Source organism: Anomaloglossus baeobatrachus, chromosome 7 (assembly GCF_048569485.1).
Source record: "Anomaloglossus baeobatrachus isolate aAnoBae1 chromosome 7, aAnoBae1.hap1, whole genome shotgun sequence".
In the NCBI taxonomy this organism is placed as follows: Eukaryota; Metazoa; Chordata; class Amphibia; order Anura; family Aromobatidae; genus Anomaloglossus; species Anomaloglossus baeobatrachus.
Window position 1 is genome coordinate 19,015,205 of NC_134359.1, and position 19,381 is coordinate 19,034,585.

At 51.6% G+C, this 19,381-nt stretch overlaps 1 protein-coding gene across 3 annotated transcripts in view; it reads left to right on the forward strand.

The window, feature by feature from the left end:
* The window catches only part of LOC142245819 (rac GTPase-activating protein 1-like), a 126,465-nt gene that overhangs the window by 54,034 nt on the left and 53,050 nt on the right, over positions 1-19,381 (forward strand). For all 3 annotated transcript variants that reach the window (XM_075318788.1, XM_075318789.1, XM_075318790.1), the window contains exons 8-13: positions 5,175-5,304; positions 11,809-11,915; positions 12,530-12,703; positions 12,787-12,882; positions 14,312-14,510; positions 14,605-14,710. In XM_075318788.1, the coding sequence (XP_075174903.1) occupies positions 5,175-5,304; positions 11,809-11,915; positions 12,530-12,703; positions 12,787-12,882; positions 14,312-14,510; positions 14,605-14,710 (812 nt within the window). The remainder of the gene's footprint in view (positions 1-5,174; positions 5,305-11,808; positions 11,916-12,529; positions 12,704-12,786; positions 12,883-14,311; positions 14,511-14,604; positions 14,711-19,381) is intronic.

Here is a 19,381-nt window from a genome sequence, read left to right on the forward strand (position 1 = left end):
CACCCAGGGACAGCTTTGGAACGTCCCATGGTCTGGGTCTCCCAAAGGAACGATAAAGAAAAAGAATTTTGTTACTTACCGTAAATTCTTTTTCTTATAGTTCCGTATAGGGAGACCCAGCTCCCTCCCTGTTGCCAATTTTCTTGTTCCGTGTGTTATCACCGGCTGTTGTCATGGACAGAGTCTCCGGTTGTTCCGGTTCTTACTCGGTTCTACTTGTGGGTGGCTATTCTCCTTCAGCTTTTGCACTAAACTGGCTAGGACTGGCTACCAGGGGGTGTATAAGCTCAGAGGGAGGAGCTACACTTTTAAGTGTAGTACTTTGTGTGTCCTCCGGAGGCAGAAGCTAAACACCCATGGTCTGGGTCTCCCATTACGGAACTATAAGAAAAAGAATTTATGGTAAGTAACAAAATTCTCTTTTTTTAGCTTATGTATTGGCCAATGCATGTGAGCCCAGTCACCACGGCAGGGATGTTGGATGTGAGGCTCAGTCTTTTTGATATATTTATAGTGCAGCTTTTTCAGACTGAGCATCTAGCTGCCCAGACATTGAGGTTTTTAACCCAGATAGTGTCATTTCAAGTTAGGTTTCCAGCATACAGAGATTACCTTGCCGTGGTGACCGAGCTCACATGCATTGGCCAATACATAAGCTAAATTTTTTTTTTTTCTTTCAAATATTCCTATAGCAGTAATGCAATACCAGAGTTCTCTTATTTATTGTTAGCATTGTAGCGTGAAGCTGTATGTATGTTGTCGCTGTCTGCTGTATAGACAGCAGTCTCCTGCGGGATGCGTATAGACAGCAGTCTCCTGCGGGATGCGTATAGACAGCAGTCTCCTGCGGGATGTGTATAGACAGCAGTCTCCTGCGGGATGCGTATAGACAGCAGTCTCCTGCGGGATGCGTGTAGACAGCAGTCTCCTGCGGGATGCGTGTAGACAGCAGTCTCCTGCGGGATGCGTGTAGACAGCAGTCTCCTGCGGGATGCGTGTAGACAGCAGTCTCCTGCGGGATGCGTGTAGACAGCAGTCTCCTGCGGGATGCGTGTAGACAGCAGTCTCCTGCGGGATGCGTGTAGACAGCAGTCTCCTGCGGGATGCGTGTAGACAGCAGTCTCCTGCGGGATGCGTGTAGACAGCAGTCTCCTGCGGGATGCGTGTAGACAGCAGTCTCCTGCGGGATGCGTGTAGACAGCAGTCTCCTGCGGGATGCGTGTAGACAGCAGTCTCCTGCGGGATGCGTGTAGACAGCAGTCTCCTGCGGGATGCGTGTAGACAGCAGTCTCCTGCGGGATGCGTGTAGACAGCAGTCTCCTGCGGGATGCGTGTAGACAGCAGTCTCCTGCGGGATGCGTGTAGACAGCAGTCTCCTGCGGGATGCGTGTAGACAGCAGTCTCCTGCGGGATGCGTGTAGACAGCAGTCTCCTGCGGGATGCGTGTAGACAGCAGTCTCCTGCGGGATGCGTGTAGACAGCAGTCTCCTGCGGGATGCGTGTAGACAGCAGTCTCCTGCGGGATGCGTGTAGACAGCAGTCTCCTGCGGGATGCGTGTAGACAGCAGTCTCCTGCGGGATGCGTGTAGACAGCAGTCTCCTGCGGGATGCGTGTAGACAGCAGTCTCCTGCGGGATGCGTGTAGACAGCAGTCTCCTGCGGGATGCGTGTAGACAGCAGTCTCCTGCGGGATGCGTGTAGACAGCAGTCTCCTGCGGGATGCGTGTAGACAGCAGTCTCCTGCGGGATGCGTGTAGACAGCAGTCTCCTGCGGGATGCGTGTAGACAGCAGTCTCCTGCGGGATGCGTGTAGACAGCAGTCTCCTGCGGGATGCGTGTAGACAGCAGTCTCCTGCGGGATGCGTGTAGACAGCAGTCTCCTGCGGGATGCGTGTAGACAGCAGTCTCCTGCGGGATGCGTGTAGACAGCAGTCTCCTGCGGGATGCGTGTAGACAGCAGCCTCCTGCGGGATGCGTGTAGACAGCAGCCTCCTGCGGGATGCGTGTAGACAGCAGCCTCCTGCGGGATGCGTGTAGACAGCAGCCTCCTGCGGGATGAATGTCCCGCTGTGAGGAGAGCTGCAGTGTAATATACATCTGTGCTTACAACTCACTGCTGCGAGTTCTGTACAATACTTATCTGAAAGCTTCTCCTGCGCTCCAGCCCGGAGCAGGGAAATATTACCATCCTGATCCCACCTGACATCCCACGTCTCCCCATAGAGAAGCGGCTCCAGACACCACATTAGGGCGAGCTCAGGGGGTGCAAGAGAATTTTAATGTTTGTCCAAATAAATCAGGATAAATTATATTTGACAATTTTGTAAAGTCACGGATGAGGTTATAAATATCCAAATGGTTGCAAAAATGTTCCGCACCCCCGGTATACAATAATATACCCTGTAGGTGGCTGTATATACTGGAGCTTGGCCCTCGCAGCTTTGGCTGCAGATGCAAATTCATAATCTCCTTATTTTATAAATGTGACTTCTTGCAGACGTGACATTCAGTCATTTGCATGATGCATTATTTCTGTAACTTATCGCCTTTTTGGCCATTACTTTTCCTATTAGACGCTCGCGCTTTGTCATACACCACAGTCATTTGGCCGCTCCGGATTTTGTCATCTGTCCAGTTACAGCTCTGTAGTTGCTGCAGTCCACAATCTATTCACTGCTAAAATTCCAAGTGACTAATCCTTGATATACATCGCAGCGCAATTTACAGCGTACGTGCCTGTGGAGCGACCGTCCTCTGCCTGCCGAAGACTGAGGGCGCCATCTACTGGTAAATAGTGGAAGAGACTGCCAATTTCCATCATGGTGTTGTTCCCCCCCTTATTTACTGGTGATGTAAAGATATTGCAGTCTCAGCAGGCCCCCGGATCTAGAGGGGACCCTGCTGCATGAGGACATATGTTCCTCTGTGATACTGACCCCCCCACTTCCCCCTCCACCCCCTATTCATAGGGACCCCAGAAATGTGTAGTCAGTTCTGCTTCCGCCATTGTAGTCGTCATCACAGCCGGCCCCACGCCTGTCGCCCAGCTCTGGAGCTCCGTGCCCGTCCTGCTGTGATGACGTCTGTCGTTCACATGACCGCTGCAGCCAGTGACTGACCTCAGCGGTCTCATGTTGCGTACACTTCAGCGCAAGCTTTTTCGGGATTGCTTTTTGGAACATCCCACGGCACCCTTTTAATGATGCACCATGTTCACCTTTTAAGCCGCGACTTTTTTTTTTTGTTTTTGTTTTTCATTGACGTTGCTGGTTGAGGCCGCCATTTTTTAAGATTAATCATCAGCGGTCTCATGTTGCGTACACATCAGCGCAAGCTTTTTGGGGATTGCTTTTTGAAACATCCCACGGCACCCCTTTAATGATGCACCACGTTCGCCTCTTAAGCCGCCACAACTTTTTTTACTTTTTTTTTTTTTTTTTTTTCATTGACATTGCTGGTTAAGGCCGCCATTTTTTTAAGATTAATCATCAGTGGTCACGCTCTTGACTGCAAAGAGTTAAAAAAATGAAAGTGTAAGGTATCTCTGGACCCCCAAATTAGAGATGGGCAGTCATTCACACCCAGGCCAGGGACATCTCTGGACGCCCGCTCAGGACCTAAGGAGCGCAGACTGCAGGATAAGGGGTAAATGTCATAAAAAAAAGAAATCCACTTTGTCCCATCTCACAGTAGCGAGCTCCGGAGCTGCGTGCGCTGTTCTGCCGGCACGGTGAATGCCGAGGCGCGCTGTGAATAACAACGTGTGGAGAAGGGATAAAGAAGGGATGTTGGTTGTTGTAATCCTCTATTACAGGTCAGTAAGCCGCGGGTTGGCAAGATAAAAGGATTTGACCTGTATCCCGCTCCTCGTCGCTGCCTCCCATTGGTTCTCCAGTCTCGTAGAGCGGCGGCGTGTCGGCAACAAGATTTTTTTTATTTTCTTTTTTCCTTTCCCTTTTTTTTTTTTTTTTTTTTAAAATGGTGATGAAATGTGTTTTGAAAGACGAAGAAATTGATTTGCAACTTCAAAGTAAAAGTCGGTGCGGGCGCTGCGGAGGAGGTTTATCGAGGGGGCGGCTGAGGGGCTCAGCATAATGTAAATGAGGCGCTGTACACAGACTGCATGCTCCTCATTAGGCCCGCGTTACACTCGGATTTTATTCTCCACACACAAGCCTCTCGCAAGTAATGATATTAAAACCTCCTACCGTTTTGTGTATACAGGCCCTGTGCAAATCTATGTTACAGACTGTTTACATTTAGGGTAATCAAGAAAAAGGGGCATAAGTGGGGTTAAGTAGCCTGTGACTGCATGATAAAACGATAAATCCACAGCACAATCCATCCAGTATTCCAAAGTGCTTTATTTACTTCATTCGGTGCAGGGAAAGAGCCGGGTGCAGGCCCTTAGTGGACGACGGCCGTTTTGCACCTCCTTGTGCTTCAACGGGTCCAACGGGCCCCGTTGAATAACAAGGTGGTGCGAAACGGCCTGGGGAGAGAGCTGGGTGCAGGCCCCCAGTGGGCGACGGCCGTTTTTCACCTCCTTGTGCTTCAACGGGACCCGTTGAATAACAAGGAGGTGCGAAACGGCCAGGGGAGAGAGCTGGGTGCAGGCCCCCAGTGGGCGACGGCCGTTTCGCACCTCCTTGTGCTTCAATGGGACCCGTTGAATAACAAGGAGGTGCGAAATGGCCAGGGGAGAGAGCTGGGTGCAGGTGCCCAGTGGGTGACGGCCATTTCGCATCTCCTTGTGCTTCAAAGGGTCCCGTTGAAGCACAAGGAGCTGTGAAACGGCCATCGTCCACTGGAAGCCTGCACCCGGCTCTCTCCCCTGGCCGTTTCGCACCTCCTTGTGCTTCAAAGGGTCCCGTTGAAGCACAAAGAGGTGCGAAACGGCCGTCGCCCACTAAGGGCCTGCACCCGACTCTTTCCCTGCTATTTTTACTTGCACCAAATGCACTTTGGAATACTGGTTGGACTGTGCCATGGCTCTTTCTCTCTTGTTAGATTGGATTTGGACTTTCTCTTACTCTGACCACGTGCACCCGTGACCATTTCCTTAAACTAATGACATGGAGCTAACCTACCTCTTCCCGGTATGAAGGTATTGCGCGTTTGCGGCAAAACTGCTAATATTCATAATTGTGATGTTTCTCTTTTGTTTTTTGCAGATCAAGGAAGCGATTATTGCAAAAACCACCATGTTGATCACAGACTCCGGTCCCATCCAGGCCACGGCCAGCATCGAGTCTGTCCCACGACGGCGATCGCGCAAAAGCCGGGGACTCTCAGCCATGCACGGTGGGCATCTGCATGGTGAACGCGGATTCCTTTACTTCACCAGAATCTGGAAGTTTCATCTCACCAACACTTATGGGTCATTTTAAACCCTTTAGGGTCTGTGCGCACTGGGAAATTTGTGTTTCTTAAGAAAAATCCGCACCCTCCGGCAGAATTCCGCTCCCGTGGGAAAAACCGCATCAAAAACGCACCCGGAATCCGCATGCTGTTTGGTGCGGTTTTTCCGCGGATTGGTCCATGCGGTTTTTAACCATTATCTATGGCAAAAAACGCAGGTATCTGCAGAAAAGAAGGGACTGGCTGCTGCTTTTTGTTGCAGAAATTCTGCAGCAAAACCTGTAGGGAAAAAAAGAACGCAGTGTGTGTGCGCAACATTTTGGATTTCCCATAGATTTTTCTGGGAAAGGACTGCAGCAAGGTTATAATGCAATACCACAGGATTTGTGTATAGTGAAAATATCGGTCCCCTGTGTAGTTGACCCATGATGGAGACCTGGATGGCAGCAAGCGAGGCTTTCAGCAGGCCTCCAGCTGACCTGGTGACAAAGGAAGCCGTTGTGTGCCAGCGGCCCATTTATTCTCTGCGGTCAGACATTGATGGCAACGTCTAACCGGTTCACTGCAGCGATCAGAGCTCTGCTCCGGTCACTGCTGTTTGACACAGATGTTGACAATACCTCAACCATGTGCACACACAGCTCCTGGGCCCTCTCCACAGAGTGTCACACCCATATGTCATATATTGCAATAAGAGGTTAAAATAGCAAAGATTAAATGCAAATTTAAAGTTTCCGCCAAGATGCCTCTTGAATGGAAAAAAACACCCAACTAATTTGCAAGCATCCATACTGGCAACAATAACAACCTATGTTCTGGAATGCCGATGTGGAAAACAGTTATGATGTTTTGTCCCTAATGGGTTAATGAGGAGTCACCTGACAGTCCGGAGGGATTGTACACGGACCCAGGAACATAGGAGCAGCACATGTGAGGTTGTGTTGGGTGATCTCCTACATGGCAATCCCCGCCTCACACGTCCACACATGGCAGGTCTGCAACAGACATTTCTGCCCAGAATCTGCCTGCAGATTTTATTGCGAACAATGCTAATTCCACATGGAAAGAAATTTGCTCCAGATTTCCATGGATGCTTTGCAAAGGGCGAAATACGTAACATTGACGTAATGCAGATATGAAAGTTCTGCTCCAAAACCTCCCCATTCACCCCTCACCTCGACGTGTGGTGACTGCTTCACCTGGCAAAGTTATATATATAACAAAAAAATTATATATATATATAATTTTTTTTTTTCTTTGTCGCTCCATTGGGAGACCCAGACAATTGGGTGTATAGCTTCTGCCTCCGGAGGCCACACAAAGTATTACACTTTAAAAAGTGTAACCCCTCCCCTCTGCCTATACACCCTCCCGTGCATCACGGGCCCATCAGTTTTATGCTTTGTGTTGAAGGAGGCACACATTCACGCAAGCTCCACATTTTAGTCAGCAGCAGCTGCTGATTGTATCGGATGGAAGAAAAGAGGGCCCCCACAGGGCCCCCGGCATGCTCCCTTCTCACCCCACTAATGTCGGCGGTGCTGTTAAGGTTGAGGTACCCATTGCGGGTACAAAGGCTGGAGCCACATGCCGTTTTCCTTCCCCATCCCTTAGAGGCTCTGGGAGAAGTGGGATCCTAACCGGTCACCATGCACTGGGACCGGGCTCCCTCCGCAGCCCCTGGGGGAATCTGACGGACAGGAGACTGGATATCATCAGGGACAGGCCCTGCTTCTAAGAGGTACTCTGTGTCCCCTTGGGGACGGCGCATGGAGCGCCTGTGTAACAGACGCTGCAGCGGCTGCTGTGTGTTTTTGTGACGCCGGGACTACCGCGCCTGTTTGCCGGCCGCGTTATTAAATTTAGTCCCCGGCTTCTGGGGCCTAGTACCATAACTCCCGCCCCCGGGCCTGCCAGTCAGGGGTAAGGGCGGGACGCTCGACTGGACGTCGGCAGTGAGGGCTGGAGCATACTTAGGTATCCTCCTCCCCCCTCACTGAGCACTGTGGGGCACCAGATTCCCGCACTTTATTAGTCACGCCCACGGCTCCCTCCTCCTCTGAGAACGCTGGCAGCCATTGTTATAATCACTTCTGCCGGTGGAGGAATTCAGAACGAGCTCTGCAGCGCTGGGAGGCCCAGGCAGGGAATCTGGTGGACACACAACCGCTTTGGGCGGTCGGTAAGCCGCACCGGTTACCAGGTGCTGGCCCCCTTGGGTGCCGAAGTGTATATATATATATATATATATTGTATACATTTTCTCTGTTCGGCCGCATTATTTGCCTTTGGCTATATACCCTCACTGATTACTCTAAGAGGAGACAACAGCATGTCGTCCGCAAAGAGCAAGGGTGCCAAGGCACAGGCTTATTTTGCAACCTGTACCTCTTGTGCGGCTATGTTACCTGCAGGTTCCACCTACCCTCATTGTGTGCAATGCTCGGCCCCTGTGGCACTCACTCAGCCGGAGCCTCAGGCACTGGTGGGACCCTCGGCTCAGGTAGAACCACCGGCTGCCACTGTCCAGGTGGCAGGGACAGAGTTTGCAGTTTTGGCTGAGAAACTCTGAGTCGCTTTCACAATCCATGGCTCAGTCTATGGACAAATGGTCTGCTAAAATACTAGAAGCCTTGCAGTCCAGACCGGTAACACAGGCCCAGGGCACTGTGAGTTCATCGCCCCCAGGCCCCCCTCGGTCGGCGCAGCAAAGTGCTCCTGGGGTGACACCTAGGTCCCACGGTGAGGACTCCGACACGGACCGCAGTGCCAGACCGGCTAAGCGGGCTCGCTGGGAACTTCCCTCGACTTCATCACACTGCTCAGGGTCTCAGCATGAGGACTCTCTGGAGGATGAAGCGGAGGTCGCAGCTCAGGGCTCTGACCCTGACGTTGCTCTCAATCTTGATACACCTGAAGGGGACGCCATAGTAAATGACCTTATAGCGTCAATCAACCAGGTGCTAGAACTTTCTCCTCCAACTCCACCTATAGAGGAGTCGGCTTCGCAGCAGGAGAAACACCAGTTTAGGTTTCCCAAACGTACACGGAGTGCGTTTTTCGATCACTCTAACTTCAGAGATGCTGTCCAGAAGCACCGAGCATTTCCGGACAAGCGCTTTACTAAGCGCCTTAATGACACACGTTACCCCTTCCCCCCTGACGTAGTCAAGGGTTGGGCTCAGTGTCCCAAGGTGGATCCTCCAGTCTCTAGACTGGCGGCTAGATCCGTAGTATCAGTGGCAGATGGTTCATCGCTCAAGGATGCCACTGACAGGCAAATAGAGCTCCTGATGAAATCCATCTATGAAGCTATAGGCGCGTCCTTTGCTCCGGCATTCGCAGCCGTGTGGGCACTCCAAGCTATCTCAGCTTGTCTGTCTGAGATTAATGCGGTCACACGTACCTCTACTCCGCAGGTTGTGTCTTTGACTTCTCAGGCGTCTGCTTTTTCGTCCTACGCCATGAACGCCGTCCTGGACTCTGCGAGCCGTACAGCGGTAGCATCCGCCAATTCGGTGGCAGTCCGCAGGGCCATGTGGCTACGCGAATGGAAGGCAGACTCTGCTTCCAAGAAGTTCTTAACCGGTTTGCCATTTTCTGGCGACCGTTTGGCGAGCAATTGGACGAAATTATTAAACAATCCAAGGGAAAGGACTCGTCCTTACCCCAGTCCAAACCAGACAGACCTCAGCAGCGAAAGATACAACCGAGGTTTCGGTCTTTTCGGCCCTCAGCCAGGTCCCATTCCTCCACGTCCAACAAGTCAGAGAAGGGCCAGAGGAACTCTTCTGCATGGCGGTCTAAGTCACGTCCTAAAAAGACCGCCGGAGGAACCGCCCCCAAGGCGGCCTCCTCATGACTTTCGGCCTCCCCAAACCGCATCCTCGGTCGGTGGCAGGCTCTCCCGCTTTTGCGACGCCTGGTGGCCACATGTCCAAGACCGATGGGTGAGAGACATTCTGTCTCACGGTTACAGGATAGAGCTCAGTTCTCGTCCTCCGACTCGTTTCTTCAGAACATCTCCGCCCCCCGAGCGAGCCGATGCACTTTTTCAGGCGGTGAACACTCTGAAGGCAGAAGGAGTGGTGATCCCCGTTCCCCTTCAAGAATGTGGTCGCGGTTTTTACTCCAACTTGTTCGTGGTGCCAAAAAAGGACGGATCATTCCGTCCCGTTCTGGACCTCAAACTGCTCAACAGACACGTGAGAACCAGACGGTTCCGGATGGAATCTCTCCGCTCTGTCATCGCCTCGATGTCCCAAGGAGACTTCCTAGCATCAATCGACATCAGGGATGCTTATCTCCATCTGCCGATTGCACCAGAGCATCAGCGCTTCCTGCGTTTCGCCATCAAAGACGAACTCCTTCAGTTCGTAGCACTGCCTTTCGGCCTGGCGACAGCCCCACGGGTCTTCACCAAGGTCATGGCAGCAGTAGTGGCGGTCCTACACTCTCAGGGCCACTCGGTGATCCCTTACTTAGACTATCTTCTAGTCAAGGCACCCTCCCGGGTGGCATGCCAACACAGCCTGACCATTGCTCTGGAGACTCTCCAGAGGTTCGGGGTGGATCATCAATTTCCCAAAGTCAAAATTGACACCGACCCAATCGCTGACTTACCTCAGGATGGAGTTTCATACTCTCTCAGCGATAGTGAAGCTGCCGCTGGACAAACAGCGTTCACTACAGACAGGGGTGCACTCTCTCCTTCGAGCCCAGTCACACCCCTTGAGGCGCCTCATGCACTTCCTAGGGAAGATGGTGGCAGCAATGGAGGCAGTTCCCTTTGCGCAGTTTCATCTGCGTCCACTTCAATGGGACATTCTCCGCAAATGGGACAGGAGGTCGACGTCCCTAGACAGGAACGTCTCCCTTTCACGGGCAGCCAAAACCTCTCTTCAGTGGTGGCTTCTTCCCACTTCTTTGTCGAAGGGAAAATCCTTCCTGCCCCCATCCTGGGCTGTGGAAGTCCCGGCATTCATGGCACGGTCTCAAGATCACAGAGCTCTGGCGGCAGACGCATTAGTTCAGGATTGGTCGCAGTTTCGACTGCCTTATGTATTTCCTCCTCTGGCACTGCTGCCCAGAGTGTTACGCAAGATCAGGTCCGACTGCCGCCGCGCCATCCTCATCGCTCCAGACTGGCCGAGGAGGTCGTGGTACCCGGATCTGTGGCACCTCACGGTGGGTCAACCGTGGGCACTCCCAGACCGACCAGACTTGCTGTCTCAAGGGCCATTTTTCCATCTGAATTCTGCGGCCCTCAACCTGACTGTGTGGCCATTGAGTCCTGGCTCCTAGCGTCCTCAGGGTTATCTCAAGATGTCATTGCCACCATGAGACAGGCCAGGAAACCAACGTCCGCCAAGATCTACCACAGGACTTGGAGGATCTTCTAATCCTGGTGCTCTGATCAGGGTTTTACTCCCTGGCCGTTTGCCTTGCCCACTTTTCTTTCTTTCCTTCAATCCGGAATGGACAAGGGTTTGTCTCTCGGCTCTCTCAAGGGACAAGTATCGGCGCTTTCCGTGTTTTTTCAAAAGCGTCTAGCCAGGCTTCCGCAGGTCGCAGGCCTCCAAGTCAACCTTGGCTCGGTGGATCAAGGAACCGATTCTTGAAGCCTACCGTTCGTCTGGGCTTCCGATTCCTTCAGGGCTGAAAGCCCATTCTACCAGAGCCGTAGGTGCATCCTGGGCATTGCGGCACCAGGCTACGGCTCAGCAGGTGTGTCAGGCAGCTACCTGGTCTAGTCTGCACACTTTCACGAAACACTATCAGGTGCATGCCTATGCTTCGGCAGATGCCAGCCTAGGTAGGCGAGTCCTTCAGGCGGCGGTTGCCCACCTGTAAGAAGAGGCCGTTTTTCGGCTCTTTTACCGAGGTATTCTTTTACCCACCCAGAGACTGCTTTTGGACGTCCCAATTGTCTGGGTCTCCCAATGGAGCGACAAAGAAGAAGGGAATTTTGTTTACTTACCGTAAATTCCTTTTCTTCTAGCTCCTATTGGGAGACCCAGCACCCGCCCCTGTTCCCTTCGGGCTGTTGTTCTTTTGTGTACACATGTTGTTCATGTTGAATTGTTCTTTGGTTCATGGTTTCAGTTCTCTGAACATCCTTCGGATTGAATTTACCTTAGACCAATTTATAAGTTTCCTCCTTCCTGCTTTGGCACCAAAACTGAGGGCCCGTGATGCACGGGAGGGTGTATAGGCAGAGGGGAGGGGTTACACTTTTTAAAGTGTAATACTTTGTGTGGCCTCCGGAGGCAGAAGCTATACACCCAATTGTCTGGGTCTCCCAATAGGAGCTAGAAGAAAAGGAATTTACGGTAAGTAAACAAAATTCCCTTTTTTTTTTTTTTTTTTTAAGCCTTTGAATTGTCAGATCTGAAAGATGTGTCCGTTATTGTCAGCCGGATAAAGAGGCTGTGTATTTCTTTTCAGACCAGAATGTTGTGCTCCCCAAAATTCATGAGGACGAGCAAGAAACTGTACCAGAAGTTACGAAATCCAACAACCCGGCCCAAGCGCACGTCTTCCTCTCCAAAACTGTGAGAGCCAAAAAATAATCTGATTATGGTATAGTAAAAAACAAGAACCATGTAGCGAAACGTGAGACGTCCGACCAGCGTAAGGTGTAATGCATGAGATATAACAATTTATACTCTTCTCTGATGTATGTACACAGTGTCTGCACCAGCAGAATAGTGAGTGCAGCTATGGAGGATAATACAGGAAGTAACTCAGGATCAGTAATGTATTGTATGTACACAGTGACTGCACCAGCAGAATAGTGAGTGCAGCTCTGGAGTATAATACAGGAGGTAACTCAGGATCCGTAATGTATGTACACAGTGACTGCACCAGCAGAATAGTGAGTGCAGCTCTGGAGTATAATACAGGAGGTAACTTAGGATCAGTACAGGATCAGTAATGTATTGTATGTACATAGTGACAGCACCAGCAGAACAGTGAGTGCAGCTCTGAAGTATAATACGGGATTGGTGCTGGACAAGTAATGTAAATGCTCTTAGTTTTTTATTTTTTTCCCTGTGGATTCATTAATTATATTTTCTGTATTCTGGTGTTTTGTGGGTAAGTACATTTTATTTTGTGGCAATCGCAGATGATATTTTATGCTCCCCTTTTCTTGATTTCTCTGCAGATGATCCGCGCTGAGCAATGCTCCGTTTGTGGACAGAAGACGCGGTTTGGTAAAATGTCTTTGAAGTGCAGGAACTGTCGGATTCTGATACATCCGGAGTGCCGTGTCGTCTGCTCCACGCTCTGCACGTCCACGTCTCTGCCATCTCACAACTCTGCACCAAAAAAGGCTCAGGTGACCCGTGGGGTGCGGCCGATGATCCGCTTTAGCTTTTTAGGTGTGTGACGTGTTTGGTGTCTGACTTGTCCTGGTTGCAGGTGCTGCTGTCGGACTTTGCCCCGGCCGCTCCTCCCATGGTGCCCAGTCTGCTCATTCAGTGTGTAAATGAAATCGAGAAGAGGGGTCTGATTGAGGTAGGGGATCATAGGCGTCTATTGAGAATGTCCACAGCTTACATTCATTGATCTCTATATGAATCCATGTGCATTGTGCGCCTCCTAGTGGTGGCTGCGAGCGTCTCCTGTGAGTAGGTCCATAGGAATTATTTGCTGTGAATTTTATCTGCAGACTTTTCTAGGTAAAATCCAGAACTGGACAGACGACTGGAAAGTGGATGAGATTTTCCATAACACATTCACATGTAAAATTCAATTAGACATTTTGTGCGTTTTCCCGGTTTCAATTTTGCAGTGGAAATTAAATTTACACTTCTATGTTACTTGTGCGTCACAACAAAATCCACTGTGGATTTTCTTCATCCCATGCTTGCTTTATGGAAAATGCATACGGAGAGCCAACCACAACTGGGGTAGTTTCCAGTGCGGGGCGCTGACCGCCAATAGAGTCGTCACCCGTGCGGGGCGCTGAAGGCCGTCGGGGTAGTTTGTCCTTTGCGGGGCGCTGAAGACCATTGGGGTAGTTTGTCCTTTGCGGGGCGCTGAAGACCCTTGGGGTAGTTTCTCCCATGCGGGGCGCTAACTACCGTCGGGTAGTTTATCCCATGCGGGGCGCTGACCACTGTTAGGGTAGTTTCTCCTCTGCGGGGCGCTGACCGCCATCGGGGTAGTTTCTCCTGTGCAGAACACTGACCGCCGCCAGGGTAGTTTCTGCCGTGCGAGGCGCTGACCACCGTTGGGGTAGTTTCTCCCGTGCGGGGCGCTGACCATAATTGGGGTAGTTTATCCCGTGTGGGGTGCTGACCACCATCGGGGTAGTTCTCCCGTGCAGGGCGCTGACCACCATCGGGGTAGTTCTCCCGTGCAGGGCGCTGACCACCGTCGAGGTAGTTCTCCCGTGCAGGGCGCTGACCACCATCGGGGTAGTTCTCCCGTGCAGGGCGCTGACCACCGTCGGGGTAGTTCTCCCGTGCAGGGCGCTGACCACCGTCGGGGTAGTTCTCCCGTGCAGGGCGCTGACCACCGTCGGGGTAGTTCTCCCGTGCAGAACGCTGACCACCATCGGGGTAGTTCTCCCGTGCAGAACGCTGACCGCCGTCGGGGTAGTTCTCCCGTGCAGGGCGCTGACCACCATCGGGGTAGTTCTCCCGTGCAGAACGCTGACCGCCGTCGGGGTAGTTCTCCCGTGCAGGGCGCTGACCACCATCGGGGTAGTTCTCACGTGCAGAACGCTGACCACAATCGGGGTAGTTCTCCTGTGCAGAACGCTGACCGCCGTCAGGGTTGTCCCTTTTATTTCCTAAGGGTTGTTTTTATGACGGCCATCTGGAAACGTTATGTAGCAACCCAAGCGATAATACATACAGTGTATTGCAAGTATTTTAATTTCCCTGGCATCCAACATGGATATCAATCAGCTCTTCTTTTTTTTTTTTTTTGTCACCAGAGGGGTCTCTATCGAATTTCCGGAGGCGAGCGACAGGTGAAAGAACTAAAACACAAGCTGCTCTATGGGAAAGTTAAGTCTCAGCTACTCGCGAAGGAAGATATTCACGCCGTGTGCGGAGTCTTAAAGGATTTCCTACGAAACCTGAGCGAGCCGCTCCTGACCTTCTCGCTGCACTCCCAGTTCCTGGACGCTGCCGGTAAATTCGGGAGAGGAGATAAAAATTAGCAAAATTATAAATCGCTGATTTTACGTTTTTTTTTTTTTTTTTTTGGTCTCTTTCCTTTGTCTAGATATTCTCAATGAACATGATAGTAAGAGTGAGATCTGTCAGACAATCCAGGAGCTTCCCCCGGCTAACAGGGACACGCTGGCCTTCCTCATCCTGCACCTGTACAGGTAATGGCCCCCTCACTACAACCAGTCACTACCATATTCTCCAAGTAGAAACCTACCGTGTGTTCCCGAAAATAAGACCTCCCCCGAAAATACGAGCTAGCAGGAGTTTTCAGGGAGTCTTAAATATAACACCTCTCATATTTAACCCCTTCACGACCGGCCGATTTTTCGCTTTCTGTTTTTTTTTTTTCGCCATTCTTTCTGAGAGACATAACTTTTTATTTTTCAGTCAATATGGTCATGTGAGGGCTCATTCTTTGCGGGACGAGCTGCACTTTTAAATGAAACCGTTAGTTTTACCATATATTGTACTGGAAAACGGCAAAAAAATTCCAAATGCACAAAAATTGCAAAAAAAGTGCAATAGCACTGTTGTTTTTGAGATATTTTATTCACGGTGTTCACTATATGATAAAACTGATGTGTGGGTGTGATGCCTCAGGTCAGTGCGAGTTCGTAGACACCAAACATGTATAGGTTTACTTTTATATAAGGGGTTAAAAAAAAAATCGGACGTTTGACCGAAAAAAGTGGCGCACGTTTTACGCCATATTCCGTGACCCGTAGCGTTCTCATTTTTCGGGATCTATGGCTCAGTGATGGCTTATTTTTTGCATCTCGAGCTGACGTTTTTAACGGTACCATTTTTGCGCAGATGCTACGTTTTGATCGCCTTTTATAGCATTTTGCGCAAACGTTGTGGCAACAAAAAACATCGTTTTGGCGTTTGGAATTTTTTTGCCGCTACGCTGTATACTGCTCAGATTAATTGATTTTACATTTTGATAGATCGGGCGTTTCTGAACGCGGCGATACCAAATGTGTGTATATTTTTTATTTCTTCGGCGCTCCATTGGGAGACCCAGACGATTGGGTGTATAGCACTGCCTCCGGAGGCCACACAAAGCAATTACACTAAAAAGTGTAAGGCCCCTCCCCTTCTGGCTATACACCCCCAGTGGGATCACTGGCTCACCAGTTTTCTGCTTTGTGCGAAGGAGGTCAGACATCCATGCATAAGCTCCACTGTTCAGTCAGCAGTAGCTGCTGACTATATCGGATGGAAGAAAAGAGGGCCCATACTAGGGCCCCCAGCATGCTCCCTTCTCACCCCACTTGTGGTTTGTAAGGTTGAGGTACCTATTGCTGGTACGGAGGCTGGAGCCCACATGCTGTTTTCCTTCCCCATCCCCCTGAGGGGCTCTGAGGAAGTGGGATCTTTCCGGCCACCAAGCCCTGAGGCCGGGCTCCATCCACAGACCCATAGAACCTGCTGGATGTGGAGCGGGAGTGCCGTTCAGGGACAAGGCCCTGCAACTTTCAGGTACTCTGTGTCCCCGTATGGCAGGCCACGCACACTCCAGGCTTGCTGGGTGTGCTAGTGCCCTGGGGACTGTAGCGCTGTGCGCTGGGCTTATAGTCCCTGCAGATTACTGGGGGACTTTACGTGTGGGGACCGCCGCGCCGACCGCCCCTGGAGCGGCGGCGCAGCTGCGACTTGTAGTGCGCCGGGGACGCGCCGACCGCGCTTTTACGGCGGCGGCGCTTCTAACTTTAGTCCCCGGCTTTTGCGGCCTAGCGCCGCTTCGTTCCCGCCCCCACCCTGTCACTCAGGGACAGGGAGAGACGCTGTTCTATAGCAGCGCCGAGGGCTGGAGCCTTATTTGCATTCTCCAGCCCCCTTTACTAGACACAGTGGGCGCCGGGTTCCCGCTCTTGTCTCGGGCACGCCCTCGGCCCGCCCCTCTCCTCTGGACGCCGGCAGCCATTCCGGCACGCAGAGCGGGAAAACGGAGACACTGAGCTACCAGCACAGGATTCCGGCGCCACACACCCGCTTTTGTGCGGGCGGTAAGCGGCAACTAAAGTGCTGACCCACTAATGCCGAAGTGTCCTGTTGTACTTTTGTACGGTCGCTATTCAGGATGCAGACCTAGAAACAGCAGCAAAAGATCAGGGGTGCTAAAGCACAGACTCTATATGCTGCTTGTCTTGCATGTGCTGCAGTGTCATGTGTCCTTTATGCTTGTATGCTTTACATTGCACTGTAAGGGCTATTCTTGGCTGTCTACCCGCCTAGATGGCTAGACAGCGGCAGCAAACAGCAATGGTGCTAAGGCACAAGCTTTCAATGCTGCTTGGATTGCATGTACTGCAGAGTTTATTTTCATGCTTGTACATTCACTGCATGTCGCTATTCTTGGCTAATGCTCCTTGATGACTAGACAACAGCAGCAGAAAAGCAAGGGTGCTAAGGCACAAGCTTTCAATGCTGCTTGGATTGCATGTGCTGCAGTGGTTATTTTCATGCTTGTATGCTATACATTCACTGTATGTAGCTTTTTCTGGCTAATGCTCCTGAATAACTAGACAACGGCAGCAGAAAAGCAAAGGTGCCAAGGCACAGGCTTTCTATGCTCCTTGTACTGCATGTGCTGAAGTGTTTATTGTACTTCATGCTTGTATGCTATACATTGCACTGTACGGTCGCTATTCTTGGCTAATGCTCCTAGATGGCTAGACAGCAACAGCAAAAAAAAGAAAAAAAAAAAAAAAAAGCATGGGTGCCAAGGCGCAGGCTTTCTATGCTGCTTGTACTGCATGCGACTGTTCCAGGACCCCCAGTGTGTGCAATTACTCAACGGGGTCTCTGCTACAGGTGGCCAAAAGAACCACCTGTGATCCCTGTCCAGGGACAGGGACGGAGTTGCAGTTTCCGCTGATATATTGTCTGTGGCTATGACTAACATCTTACAGACTTTGCAGTCCAGACAGACCTTGGGCAATGTTGATTCAATGCCCCTGGCCACCCTGATTTCGAAACAAATCATGGCTCCAGGAGGGTCCCATGCATCCCAGGGTGCAGGCTCTGACACGGACGACAGTCCCAGACGGCCTAAGCGAGCTCCCTAAGAACGGCCCTCGACTTCATCACAGTACTCTCTGTATGATGAGGCAGACGTAGCTGTTCAGGACTCTGATCCTGAGACCGCTCTCAATCCGGACACCGGATGGTGACGCTATAGTGAATAATCTTATAGCGTCCATCAATGGAAGGTTGGGTATTTCTCCCTCAACTCCTCCAGTGGAGGGGTCAGCTTCACAGCAGAAGAAATCCCTATTTCGGTATCTCAAGCGTATATTGAGTACTTTCTTCAGCGCTCTATTGGGAGACCCAGACGATTGGGTGTATAGCACTGCCTCCGGAGGCCACACAAAGCAATTACACTAAAAAGTGTAAGGCCCCTCCCCTTCTGGCTATACACCCCCAGTGGGATCACTGGCTCACCAGTTTTCTGCTTTGTGCGAAGGAGGTCAGACATCCACGCATAGCTCCACTGTTTGTAGTCAGCAGTAGCTGCTGGCTATATCGGATGGAAGAAAAGAGGGCCCATATGGGGCCCCCAGCATGCTCCCTTCTCACCCGCGGTGGTGCTTGTAAGGTTGAGGTACCTATTGCTGGTACAGAGGCTGGAGCCCACATGCTGTTTTCCTTCCACATCCCCTTAGGGCTCTGTGGAAGTGGGATCTTACCGGCCTCCAAGCCCTGAGGCCGGGCTCCATCCACAGACCCAGAGAACCTGCTGGATTTGGAGCGGGAGTGCCGTTCAGGGACAAGGCCCTGCAACTTTCAGGTACTCTGTGTCCCCGGCAGGCACGGACACTCTCAAGGCTTGCTGAGCGTTATAGTGCGCCGGGGACAGTAGCGCTGTGCGCTGGGGTTAGGTCACTGCAGCTTTGCTGAGTGACGTTACATGTTGGGAACTACTGGGCCGACCGCTGCTGGAGCGGCGGCGCAGCTGCGACTTGTGGTGCGCCGGGGACTTTGCGCCGACCGCGCTTTTACGGCGGCGGCGCTTCTAACTTTAGCCCCCGGCTTCTGCGGCCTAGCGCCGCTTCGTTCCCGCCCCCACCCTGTCAATCAGGGTAGGGGAGAGACGCTGCTCAATTGGCAGCGCCGAGGGCTGGAGCTTTATTTACATGCTCCAGCCCTCTCACTAGGCACAGTGGGAAGCAGGCTTCCCGCTCTTCGTCTGTATACGCCCAGGGCCCGCCCCCCCTCTCCACAAGGACGCCGGCAGCCATTACACATGCGGTCTGGCTGGGGAGAGGCAGCAGGCTCTGGGAGACCCAGACTAAAGGGATTTCGGCGACCACACACCCGCTCCTAAGCGGGCGGTAAGCTGCACTTTAGTGCTGGCCCCACTTGTGCCTCAGTGTTATATTAGTGTACTTTTTTCTTAGTACCATATATATATATAGTTGCACTGTAAGGTCGCTTCTTGGCTGGACACCCTGTACTGCTCTGAGGAGGCAGCAACATGTCATCCGCAAAACGCAAGGGTGCCAAGGCACAGGCTGTGTACACTGTTTGTACTGCATGTGGGGCTGATCTACCGGCAGGCTCCAAAGACTCACATTGTATGCAATGTTCAGTCCCAGTGGCACTCCGTCAGCCAGAGCCTAATGTGGTGGTAGCCCAGGCAGAGACGCCTGTGAACCCTGCCCCGGTGACGGGGACAGACTTTACAGTTTTTGCTGACAAAATGTCTGTGACTATGTTAAAAATCCTGGAGACCTTGCAGTCCAGGCCAGTTACTCAGACCATGGACACTGCTGTGTCTATGCTCTCCGGTCCCCCTCAGTTGGAACTAATCCGTACTTCAAGGG